Here is a 12,544-nt window from a genome sequence, read left to right as displayed (position 1 = left end):
CCGGAAGTGGCACTGTGGCTCAAGTGGTAGAGCACTAGCCTTGAGCTGAAGAGCTGAGGGACAGTGCCCAGGCCCAGAGTTCAGGCCCCATGACAGGACCCCCCCAAAAAAAAAGTGTTGGGAAAGTGTTGTGGACTAATGGTTGTAGAAGGGCAGAGGTAGGAGATAGGAGAGGCTTAACAGAAGGACAGGGACTACTGTGGAGGAAAAAGGCCAAAATGTTAACAATGACAAAAGTTAGATTTAATTTTCCCTTATACTCCCATACTATGTAATGAACAATGGCAGTATAGTTACTTTAGCACGAAGCTGTGGTTTCTGACTGCAAACTCAAAAGAACTGCAATTCTCCAAAATAGGATTTTGATGGACAAAACAATCCTTTGGGACAGTAAGAAGAGGATGCACAGGTGGCAACAGAAGCTTACTCAAACTGTGATTGACACTTCATGTAAGAAGAGAACTTAGCTGTATAAGAAAACATAGATGAGGGCTGGGAAGGTGGCTCAGTGGTAGAGCGCTTGCCTTGCATACATGAGGCCCTGGGTTCGATTCCTCAGCACCACATAAGCAAAAGAAGAAGCCGGAAGTGGCACTGTGGCTCAAGTGGTAGATCGCTAGCCTTGAGCTGAAGAGCTGAGGGACAGCGCCCAGGCCCAGAGTTCAGGCCCCACGACCGGAACCAAAAAACAAAACAAACAAACAAAAAAAAAAAACAGAAAAAGCCGGAAGTGGTGCTACAGTGCCCAGGCCCTGAATTCAAGCTCTAGGATTAGCAAAAAAGAAAAAAAAAAGAAGTTTGTACATCTTCATGTAGAAAGAGTACTTTGGTCATGTAGGCAAAAGGATCAAGTCCCCTTAAGAGGGGAAAAGAAATTAGCCAGATTTGATGAAAGAAGGCAATGGAATAATGTTCACAACTTTACAATTATTATAGATTGTATTACAAGTGGTTGGCAGTATACTTAAGCATCTGTAAAGGTTCATGTGGAAGAGAAATATTGCTAAAAAATGCAAGACAAGGAGGACTCCATCAGTCTGCAACACAGCAAGATCTCATTTTAAAACACATAAATTTAATAATTTGTCTTGGTAAGTAAATAGAACTTGTGTCCAACAGAAAATACAGGTTTAAAAGATAACCCAGCTGGGTACCAGTGACTCATGCTTGTAATTCTAGCTACTTTATTGAAACTGGAGGATTGAAGCTCAAAGCCAATCCCAGGTAAGAAGGTTCTAAAGACTCCATCTTCAATTAATTAAAATACCAGACTGGAGATGTGGCTTAGGGTGTATAGCATCAGTCTTGAGCAAGAAAACAGAGCCAAGAGCATGAATGCCCTGAGTACTCAGGGCCCTAGTACTGAATAAAATAAAAAATAAGTAAAACAACCCAATTGAAAGTTAAAAAGAAATCAGCTGACTGGGAAATAATTACATGCAAAATATATGGGAAGATACAGAAACTGAAGCCTAGATGTGCTGTTGGTCACATGTGTCTCCATAGTTTTAAGAACATTGTATACTGATGTTAAGAAACAAAAACTGAGCTGGGGCTGTAATCCTAACTACTGAGGTGGCTGAGATCTGTGGATTGCTATTCAAAGCCAGCCCTGGCAGGAAAGTCCATGAGACTCTTATCTCCTATTAACCACCAGAAAACCGGAAGTGGTGCTGTGGCTCAAGTGGTAGGGTGCTAGCCTTGAGCTGAAGAGCTCCAGAAAACTGGAAGTGGTGCTGTGGCTCAAGTGGTAGGGTGCTAGCCTTGAGCTGAAGAGCTCAGAGACAGCACACAGGCCTAGAGTTCAATCTCCATGACTGCCAAAACAAAATAAAACAACAACAACAAACTGAGGCAGGTGCCAGTAGGCTCGTGCCAATAATTCTAGCTACTCAGGAACCTGAGAGTTTGGGATTACTGTATGAAGCCAGCCCGGTTAGGAAAATCCATAAGATTCTTATCTCCAATTAACCACTGAGAGAGTCAGAGTGGTGCTGTGGCTCAAGTGGTAGAGCTCTAGCCTTGAACACAAAAGCTCAAGGACAGTATCCATCCCTAAGTACAAGGTGCAGGAACAGCACACAAAAAAGAATGAATAAAATGAAATATAGTCAGGAGTGATGTTCCAGTGTCTGTAATCCTAGATACTTCAAAAGTGTGATCAAGACTTAAGGCCAACCTAAGCAAAAAGTTACCAAATAGCTAAAATTGGTGGTGTAAGGTTATTATCTCAGCTTTGTGGCCCCAGCTGTGTAGGAGGCCCTGGGAGGATTGCTCAAGACTCTCCCAAGCACAATGGCTATTCCTATCTGCAAAATAACATAGAAACAAAAGTATTACTCAAAAGACACAAATCCTAGTTTTAATCTCATATTATGGGGGAGTGTGGAACAGGACAACAGAAGTGATGAGTAATAGAAGCAAGGTATACTAAGCTGGCTCTCTACTGACCTCTGAGGGATGCCCATTTTCTTAAATTCATAAGATCAATAGATTTGGCTATAATCTACCATTTTTCTAAAAATTAAGGGGAAACGTTACACATGTTTATAGAAGAGTTTTGGAGCACTCTTCTAATATGACTGTGTAAGCAAGAAAATGATAAAGAATATAATGATAAGGGGCTCAGCACAGATTCAGTGCCTGCTGAATTCCCTTTTCCATTGGGAGCTTTTATCAAGGAAAATAATAGACATTACACAACTAATTGATGGTAATAAAAAATTTAAAATAATAGTCAAAGGAGAACCTAGCATCACTCTATCAGTAACTAATCAAGCATCTATAATATGGTACTGCTTCCTACTAAACTAAGTTGGGAAAAATGCACCTTGGTCTTGAAGCCTAATTGAGACTTTTTATTATATATTTTTACCTTTAATTCAAGGACATATCCAACCAGACCTTCCCCACCCAGTGGTAGGTTCAGAGAGACTAGAGTGGAGGGTTAGCACATGCAATCTGAGAAGACTGATTTGCTGGTCCACATAAGAGCAAAGTAAATGTAAGGAAGTTTCTGGACATGTCTATGGGAGAGTGGGCAGGCCCACTAACGAGGCTTTGCCCACAAGCTCCACTCAGGCTTTGGCCAGCACTTGAGCAGATCTTCCCCATGAGTGGAGTTAGTGAAACATGGGGGTTGAAGAGCAGGACTCCTCACTCTCAGTGTGTCCCCCCCATGGAGGAGACAGAACATATCCTTGGTGGAAATACAGAGTGGGGTTGGGAGAAGAATGAGATACTAATAGAACAGTTGGAAATCTAGGTGGAACAATATTAAGGAAAAGCAAAGGCCAAACAAACTTTTCTTAGGTAGGAACCTTAGTCATTTTTAAATGGTGGGAAAAATTGAAAATGTAATCAAAGATCTACTACCAAATAAGCACTAATTCTCAGGTTTGTGCGTGTGCGCATGTGTGTGTGTGTGTGTGTGTGTGTGTGTGTGTGTGTGTGTGTGTGTGTCTGTCAGTGTCATAGGGCTTAAACTCAACCCGGGACTGTCTCTGTGCTCTACCACTTGAGCCACAGCACCACTTCTGGTTTTCTGGAGGTTAAGTGGAGATAAGAGTCTCAAGGACTTTCCTGCCCAGGCTAGCTTTAAACCACTATCCTCAGATCTCAGCCTCCTAACTAGCTAGGATTACAGGGGTGAGCCACTGATGCCCGGCTAATTCTCAGTTTTATGGGCTAATTTCCCAAAGGAAATGTGACAAATTAAAGGCACAGTAGCCATCTATGAGTTTCTACAATTGAGTGAGAAAAAGATACACAATCCAGTAGAAATCTGAGCAGATACTCTAAATTAGATATTACCTTTTCTTTTTCTGCATGATCTTCTGAAAGTGGGAGGAGAGTAGTACCTACCTCAAGCTGGTGTTGAAAACACTAAATGACATGACTGGACACACTGAAAGCTTTTCTAGTGCTTGTAGTTGTTCCCATCATCTGCACTCAGATATTAACAGTCAATAGTGAAGTGTTCAGCCCCAATAGTAAAATGATGGTAAAATACCTATATTTAACAGATTAGCAAAAATGTAAACAACAGATTATTTTTAGTGTTTCAAAAGTATGGGGAAATAAATTGGCAGGCTCATATTCTTTATAATATGAATAGCAACCTTTTACAAAATGTGTTACAACAATTACACTTCCAGGAATCTATCCAATAAAATCTTTGGCACATTTGTACAAGGATAAATGAATAAGAATATTCATTGTACTGCTATTTGGTAGTAGAGCGATGGGAAATAACCAAAATAACTATGAGTAGTTATATTATGGTGAACTTATATAATCAATCATCTACAGAAGAATAAGGAACAGATATTGGTAGACATAGGAAAAAGTGTTCTAAGATAACATGGTTAAAAGCAAGTTGCAGAATAAATTTTATGGACTGAAACTTTTTTTTTTTTAATCCTCCATACCAGGGTGAAAAAGTGCAGCAGTGGAGCTTACAGATGAAAGTGTCCATGGGTGGAGATGGGAGGGAGGGACTGGGAGTGAGTGAGAAAAACAGAAGACACTGTATAAAAGGAAATGTACTCATTACCTGACTTGTGTAATTGTAATCCCTCTCTATATCACCTTTATACTAATAATAAATTATTTTTTAAATCCATCATACCCAAATACACACACACACACACACACAGGCATGCACCTACAAGAATTAGTTTGTTAGGATAGAACTTTATCATCAAGTAGAATCTTTCAGAGTCAGTAAGTAGAATAGAGGGTGGAATTAATAGTAGGCTTTACTATGTCATTTTATTCTGTTTTACATGAGTATCCAGAAAACTTATGTTCTTTTTAATCATGTAACTTAAGTGTCTAGAGTATCTGAACTAAAGATTGAGCTACAGTCTGCAATTGTTACTCCTTTCAATATTTGGTTGGCAGTTGGGACCCAAAAGGCTGGCATGTTTCGTGGGTGGTACAACACAAGTTCAGATAGAACATCTGTCTCATCTAAGTACATAAGGTTGAGATGTTGAAAAGAATACAAACCAATTTTGGGAAGAAATTAATTTCAGGTTAGAAGTATACAGAGTCTGGTGATCTCCTGCATAAGAAACATTTATTTAAATACATGAGTTTTTATCTGGCATCCTTCTCATATGCATGTGTCCTGAAGTCACCTCCTGAAGTCTTTTGCTTGTTTTGGATGTAGAAAAATGATTTAGAGAGCTGGGAGCCAGTGGCTCACACCTGTAATCCTAACAATCTGAGGATCATGGTTCTAAGCCAGCCTGGGCAGTTAAGCCCATGAGACTCTTATCTTCAATAAACCACTCAGAAAATGGGAAGTGGTGCTTGCCTTGAGCTCAAGAGCTGAGGGACAGGGCCCAGGCCTAGAGCAGAGTTCAAGCCCCAGGACCAACAACAACAACAACAAAAATGAGCCTGGCGCTGGTGGCTCACGCCTGTAATCCTAGCTACTCAGGAGGCTGAGATCTGAGGATCACGGTTCAAAGCCAGCTTGGGCAGGAGAGACCATGAGACTCCTATCTCCAATAAACCACCAGAAACTGGAAGTAGCAATGTAGCTCAAGTGGTAGAGCGCTAGCCTTGAGCTGAAGAGCTGAGGGACAGCGCCCAGGCCCAGAGTTCAAGTCCCACGACTGACAAAAAAAAATGATACAGAATAGAATTATGCATAGTTTTAGGAATTCCAAGGATACTTTGTAATTTCTTTAGGCTACTATGTGGTCTTAGTAAGTTGTTACAGTGTTTGTTTTGGTGCTTTAAATTTTACATTGAAATCACTGAAAGCTAGTTGGCTTTACTCTGATTTAGCAAAGACCTTCCTCCCCCCGCCCCCCAATTTTATGTGTCTGATAATTCAATTTCTTTGGAAACAAGCAATAGAAATGTTCTTCTCAGGTTGTTTAAGGGAAGGGAGAAATTCATAGGAGTTGGATGTGTGAAGGAGGGGATGACCTTCAGGCCTCCTGGGAGACTGGAATCAGGCAGTGGAGAACTGTTCCTTCACATTTCCACACTGCAAGTTATGTTCTGCCTCGTATCCTGCACATCCTTCCCTTCATTCATCTCACTCTCTATGTGTACCAGCTTGCCCTGCATCTCCATGCCTAGTGGATCTGAGGCCTTACATACTTTTTCCCTTCTAGACTTAAGAACTGAGATTCAATAATATTTGGGTCCCGATTCTACATTCTTAGAAATGAATCTGGTTAACTGATGCATCAAGTCTAGCACAATATTTATCTGAACCATAGCCACATTTAGATACCCCTGGGAGCTTTAACAAAAGTGATTACGAGAAATTTTTATTTTACTGCTGGGATGTTGCGTGGGCATTGGGACCTTTTTCAAGATTCTCTCTCTCCCCCTCCCCCCTTCTTTCTCCTCTCTCTTTTGTACTAGGACTTGAATTCAGGGTTTGGCACTATCCTTGAGCTTTTTTGCGCAAGGTTAATGTTCTACCACTTGAGCCAGAGCTCTACTTTTTGGTGGTCATTTGAAGATAAGAATCCCATGGACTGTCCTGCCCAGGTTGTCTTTGAACCACAATCCTCAGATCTCAGACTCCTGAGCAGCTAGAATTACAAGAGTGAGCCACTGCTGCCTGGCTTAAAGATCTCAAGAAGATGTTAAGAAGAGAATGGATCATCTCATAGACATGAAGTACTCAAACTAGGGTTTAGGGCTAGAAAGTTTTTCCCAAAGATGTCCCATTTTTTTGGCCTTTTCTTAGTTCTTTTTATATACGAACTATGTTAGAATCAATAAAATTTAGGTCTGGAGGTATATATAGCATAGCATGCTTGCGGCTAGGTTCAAATCCCAGCACCACAGAAACAAACTAAGACATACATACCTTTTAGTACAGAGACCCCCATTCTTGGGACTTTAACCACCAAAAATCAACAAAAACAAAAAAGACAATATCTTAACATATAGTGCAAGGGCGTATAGGAAGTAGAGGCAAGTGGGCTGCTGGTGGTTCACATCTGTAATTCTAGCTACTCAGGAAACTGAGATCTGGCAATTGAGGTTTGAAGTCAGCCCTAGCAGGAAAGTCATAAAACTCTTGTCTCCAATTAACCACTAAAAAACTGGAAGTAGAACTGTAGCTCACAGTGGTAGATCATTAATCTTGAGCAAAAAACAGCCTAGGGATAGCACCCAAGCTCTGAGTTCAAGCCCCGTGATGACAGAAAGAAAGAAAGGAGGAAAGAAGAAAGAAAGAAAGAAAGAAAGAAAAAGGAAGGAAGGAAGGAAGGCCAAATTTAGAGCCATTACTGTAGATTATACTATACTAGAAGTAAGACACAGGTCCAACAGGTCCAGTCTTTTTTTTTTTTTTTTTTTGTCAATGGGACTTGAACTCATGGTCTGGGTGCTGTCCCTGAGCTCTTTTGCTCAAGGCTAGTGCTTTACCACTTTGAGCCACAGCACCACTTGCAGCTTCTGGTAATTGGAGGTAAGAGTCTCACAGACTTTCCTGCCTGGGCTGGCTTTGAACTGTGATCCTCAGATTTCAGCCTATTGAGTAGCTAGGACTACAGGCATGAGCTTGCAGCACCTGGCAGGTCCAGCCTTTTAAGACATGAATTGAGTGAAAAAACATGACTCTTCTCATACTTCTCATCTATCAAATAATATCAGTAAGTACTGAAAGATTACTAGACCGGGAAAACTGAATAGTTTTGACTCTAGCTAAGTATAGAATGGCATCAGGACTTCTACTTCCATCACTGACTGGAATCGTCTATTTTTTTATGCTACTTAAGCAATCAGATGCTTGGCCAGGTGTTGGTGGCTCACGCCTATAATCCTAGCTACTCAAGAGGCTGAGAAATGAGGATTGCAGTTTGAAGCCAGCCCAGGCAGGAAAGTCGAAGAGACTTGTTTGGGGATTTCTTTTTGGTCAGTTGTGGGGCTTAAACTCTTGCCCTGGGCACTGTCCCTCATCTCTTGAGCTCAAGGCGAGTGCTCTACCACTTGAGCCACAATACCACTTCCGGTTTTCTGGTGGTTATTTGGAGATAAGAGTCTCGTGGACTTTCCTGCCCAGGCTGACTTTGAACTACAGTCCTCAGATCTCAGCTTCCTGAGTAGCTAGGATTACAGGTGTGAGTCACCAGCACCTGGCTCAGGACACCTTTTTTTGTTTTTGGTCATGGGCCTGAACTGTGCCTGGGCGCTGTCCCTCAGCTCTTCAACACTTGAGCTACAGTGCCACTTCAGGCTTTTTCTGTTTATGTGGTGCTGAGGAATCAAACCCAGGGCATCATGCATGCAAAGCAAGCACTCTACCACTGAACCACCTTCCCAGACCCTTACGGGACTCTTATCTCCAATTAATAATGGGAAAAGCTGTAAGTGGCATTGTGGCTCAAGTGGTAGAGTGCTAGCCTTAAATAAAAGGAGCCCAGGGATAGCATCCAAACGCAAAATTCAAGCCCCAGGACCGGCAAAATAGAAAAAAAGAAAATCAAATGCTTATGTGACTCAACTTTGCTGTGTTGCAGGTTCAACTTGTTGGATTAGATGAGGAGAGTTCAGAGTTTATTTGCCGAAACACTTTTGACCATCCATACCCCACCACAAAGCTCATGTGGATCCCTGACACAAAAGGTGTCTATCCAGACCTACTGGCGACAAGTGGTGACTATCTTCGTGTGTGGAGGGTAAGCAGGTGCTCCATTAGCAGCTAGAGAACTGGGCTTTCTCAGGGTCAGCTGTTAGTGTACTTACAGAGAGCAGATGATTAGCAGCAACCAGTGGCAGCAGGAGAGAAACAAGTGAAGCTATGTGGTCTGATTTTGTTTGGTTCAGCAGATTTTCTAGCCAAGATGTCATGAAGTCTTGCTGCTAGGAGGAGATAGCCCTGGAAACCATGACACAAACAGCTTTTGGTGGAGTTTTAGACACTTGAGACCTCTTCTTTTAAGTTAAAATGTCAGGTCATTGTAAATGGATCTTGGGATCCCCTCTCTCAACTGAGCTTATTATCAGTAAGGCATCCCCGGTAGGCAGGGGTTGGGGTATAGGCCCAGTAGAAAGCTGCTGACTTTCTATGGATAATAAGGTGAGAAGACCTCCCCACTAGAAAGATGCAGAGAATGGAAACTTAGAAAGCAAAGCTGGAATAAGGACAAAATTTTGAAAGAAATCTCACCTGGGAAGTTGGGCTGGGTTTTATAAGTCTTTGTGATAAGAATGTATGCCAGTGGCTCATACCTATTATAATCAGGAGTCTGAGCTCTGAGGATCAAGCTTTGAGGCCAGCCTAGGTAGGAAAGTCTATGAGACTCTTATCTCCAATTAACCAGTCAAAATCCAGAAATGGAGGTGTGATTCAAGTGGTAGAGTGCTAGCCTTGAGCACTCAGGGACAGTATCTAGGCCCTGAGTTCAGGTCCCAAGACTAGCTCACACATGTCTTAGATTACTATGATAGTAATCATAGTAATCAGGGGCATTTAAGACTTTTTGTGAGGATAAGACTAAGACTGCCTGAATTTAAAAAATAAATTATTGTTCCTTTAGGTTGGTGAAACAGAAACCAGGCTGGAATGTTTGCTAAATAATAACAAGAACTCAGATTTCTGTGCCCCCCTGACCTCCTTTGACTGGAATGAAGTGGACCCTTATCTTTTAGGTAAGGGGATTAAGGAGTGTATATTCCTGTTTGAAGAAGCAAATAATTTTTTTCATATGATTGGGCCTGTTTTTATCCAGGGATCTACGGTAGACATACTATCCTAGAACAAGCCAAGTAGGAAATAGGCTAAATATGGAATGTGGTTGTTAATTCCACATATAGTGTTTTCATGTGTGCATATATATCTTATCTCTCCCATTAAAAACTAGGGCCCTGAGGTATGGACCCTAGTATTTGATCTTCCTTCCCTGCACTCAGGAAATATTTGTGGCCTGTTGTGCCCTTGGCAAAGAGGAATGTAAGCATAGGAAGGAAGTCTTCATGAGAACTTTGCTCCTATCAGCTGCTGTCTTGCGTTGATTTTTGTAGGTACCTCAAGCATTGACACAACTTGCACCATCTGGGGGCTGGAGACTGGGCAGGTGTTGGGGCGAGTGAATCTTGTATCTGGCCATGTGAAGACCCAGCTCATCGCTCATGATAAGGAGGTAAAGATGCCTTTCCTTTTCTTTCCACAGGTGTTTTCTTTGCCTGTTAAGTGAGAGATTAGGATGTTCTGTTATTGTTTTGCAGGTTGCATAGAATATATTGTTTTGCAGGTTGCATAGAATATAAAGTGTGTAAGTTTAAAATAATAATGTGTCAGACAGCAGAAAATAACAGTCAGTGCTTCCCCCCTGGCTTTTGAACTCAGGGCCTCATACTTGATAGACAGGTACTCTACTGCTGAGCCATGCCTCCAGCCCTGCCTTTCTCTATTTATCTTTTGATAACCCCAGAGTTGGAATTCAGTGCCTACTTTTTGTTGCTTCCTTAACATTCTAACACTTGAGTCATGTCTCCACCCTGGCCTTTTCTGGTTATTTTTGGAGATTGAATCTTGAGGACTTTTCTGCCTGGCTGCCTTGGATCCTCAATCCCTGGATCTCAGCCTCCTGAGTAGCTAGAGTTTCAAGCATGAGCCACTGGCCGGGACACCTGTTGCCTGGGGCTTGAACTCAGGGCCTGGGCACTGTACCTGAACTCAAGGTTAGTTTTCTACCACTTGAGTTACCACTCTACTTCTGGCTTTTTGGTGGTTAATTGGAGATAAGAGTCTCATGGACTTTCCTGCCTGGCTGGCTTTGAACCATAATCCTCATATCTCAATCTCCTGAGTAGCTGTGATTACGGGCATGATTGAGTCACCAGCATGCAGCTTTATAGTAAGTGTTCATGTGTGTGTGTGTGTGTGTCCATGTGTGCAGTTTATAGTAAGTGTTCGTGTGTGTGTGTGTGTGTGTGTGTCCATGTGTCCATCCTGGAGCTTGAACTCAGGGCCTGGGTGCTGTCCTTAAGCTTTTTTGTTCAAGGCTGGTGCTCTACCACTTGAGCCACAGCTCCATTTCCAGACTTTTGGTGCTTAATTAGAGATAATAATGTCAAAGACTTCGATGCCTAGGTTGGCTTTGAACTATGATCCTCAGATCTCAGCTTCCTAAGTAGCTAGGATTATAGGCATGGGCCACTGGTGCCCTGTTTTCCTCTGTTGGGTTTTTTGTTTGTTTTGTTTTGTTTTTGAGAAAGTCTTACTTCCTGCCAGGGCGTGTGCTTGGACCACTATCTGCTTATTTTAGGCTTGCTTTGGAGCTGGGATGACTGGTATGCATCACCATGTACAGCTTCTACTGAGATGGATTTTCATGGACTTTTCTGCCCAAGCTAGCCTGGAACTGCAATATTTTTGATATCCTGACATGTGGCAACTAATGCATTTCTTGACTGAAATAAGTTACTTATTCTACAGTCTATCACATTTCTTTTTATGCCAGAAGTTTGATGATTTTTAGTAATGAAGTCTTCTATAAACATACCAATAGTATTAAAAAATAGTGGGCTGGGAAGGTGGCTCAGTGATAGAAACACTTGCCTTGCATGCATGAGGCCCTGGGTTCGATTCCTCAGCACCACATAAGCAGAAAAATATTTTTTTTAAAAGCCGGAAGTGGCGCTGTGACTCAAGCGGTAGAGTGCTAGCCTTGAGCTGAAGAGCTGAGGGACAGTGCTCAGGCACAGAGTTCAGGCCCCATGACCGGACCCAAAAAAATAGTGATTTCAAGCCAGGTCCTGGCAGCTCATACCTGTAATCCTAACTATTCAGGGCTGAAATGTGAAGAGCATGGTTTGAAGCTAGCCTGGACATAAAAATCCATAAGAACTCTATCTCCACTTAACCAGCAAGCTAAGTAGAGGTGTGGAGGAACACCAGCCTTGAGCAGAAAAGCTGACCAAGCTAGGAATTGGTAGTATATGCCTATAATCCTACCTACTCAGGAAGTTGAGATCTAATGATCACAGTTTAAAGCCAGCTAGGGCAGGAAAGTCTGTGAGATTTTTCTCCAGCTAATCACCAAAAGGCCAGAAGTAGACTGTGGCTCAAGTGGTAGAATACTAGCTTTGAGCAAAGCTCAGAGACAGTGCCCAGACCCTTTGAGTTCAAGCCTCAGTACTAAAAAGGGTGTGTGCGGGTGCGCGCACACACACACGTGTCTTGATTTGGAAGGGAAGAATATTGAGGTGAGATTGATTGGCATACAGTATAAATCTGTGGTGAAGATGTAGCAATGAAATTATCTCCTATATAATGACAGTAAGCTTAATAAAAAATACATAATAAGCCAGGTACCAGTGGCTCACACCTGTAATCCTAGCCACTCAGGAGGCTAAGCTCTGGAGGATTAAAGTCCTAGAGTAGCCCAGGCAGAAAAGTCTTAAGGGATTCCATCTTCAAAACATCTAGCCACGCGCTGGTGGCCCATGCCTGTAATCCTAGCTGCTGGGGAGGCTGAGATCTGAGGATGGATCATGGTTCAAAGCCAGCTCTGGCAGGAAAATCCGCAAGACTCTTTTTTTTTTTGGGGGGGGG

The 12,544-nt window shown here is 42.2% G+C and overlaps 1 protein-coding gene across 2 annotated transcripts in view; it reads left to right on the top strand.

Annotated features, from left to right (window-relative positions):
* The window catches only part of Dcaf7 (DDB1 and CUL4 associated factor 7), a 26,854-nt gene that overhangs the window by 3,105 nt on the left and 11,205 nt on the right, over nucleotides 1-12,544 (top strand). For both annotated transcript variants that reach the window (XM_013033270.1, XM_013033272.1), the window contains exons 2-4: nucleotides 8,505-8,663; nucleotides 9,525-9,636; nucleotides 10,009-10,127. In XM_013033270.1, coding sequence (XP_012888724.1) covers nucleotides 8,505-8,663; nucleotides 9,525-9,636; nucleotides 10,009-10,127 — 390 coding nt within the window. The remainder of the gene's footprint in view (nucleotides 1-8,504; nucleotides 8,664-9,524; nucleotides 9,637-10,008; nucleotides 10,128-12,544) is intronic.

This window comes from Dipodomys ordii, unplaced genomic scaffold, assembly GCF_000151885.1.
Source record: "Dipodomys ordii isolate 6190 unplaced genomic scaffold, Dord_2.0 Scaffold165, whole genome shotgun sequence".
In the NCBI taxonomy this organism is placed as follows: domain Eukaryota; kingdom Metazoa; phylum Chordata; class Mammalia; order Rodentia; family Heteromyidae; genus Dipodomys; species Dipodomys ordii.
Note: the sequence above shows the minus strand (reverse complement) of the source record. Positions and strands in the feature narration are given on the sequence as shown.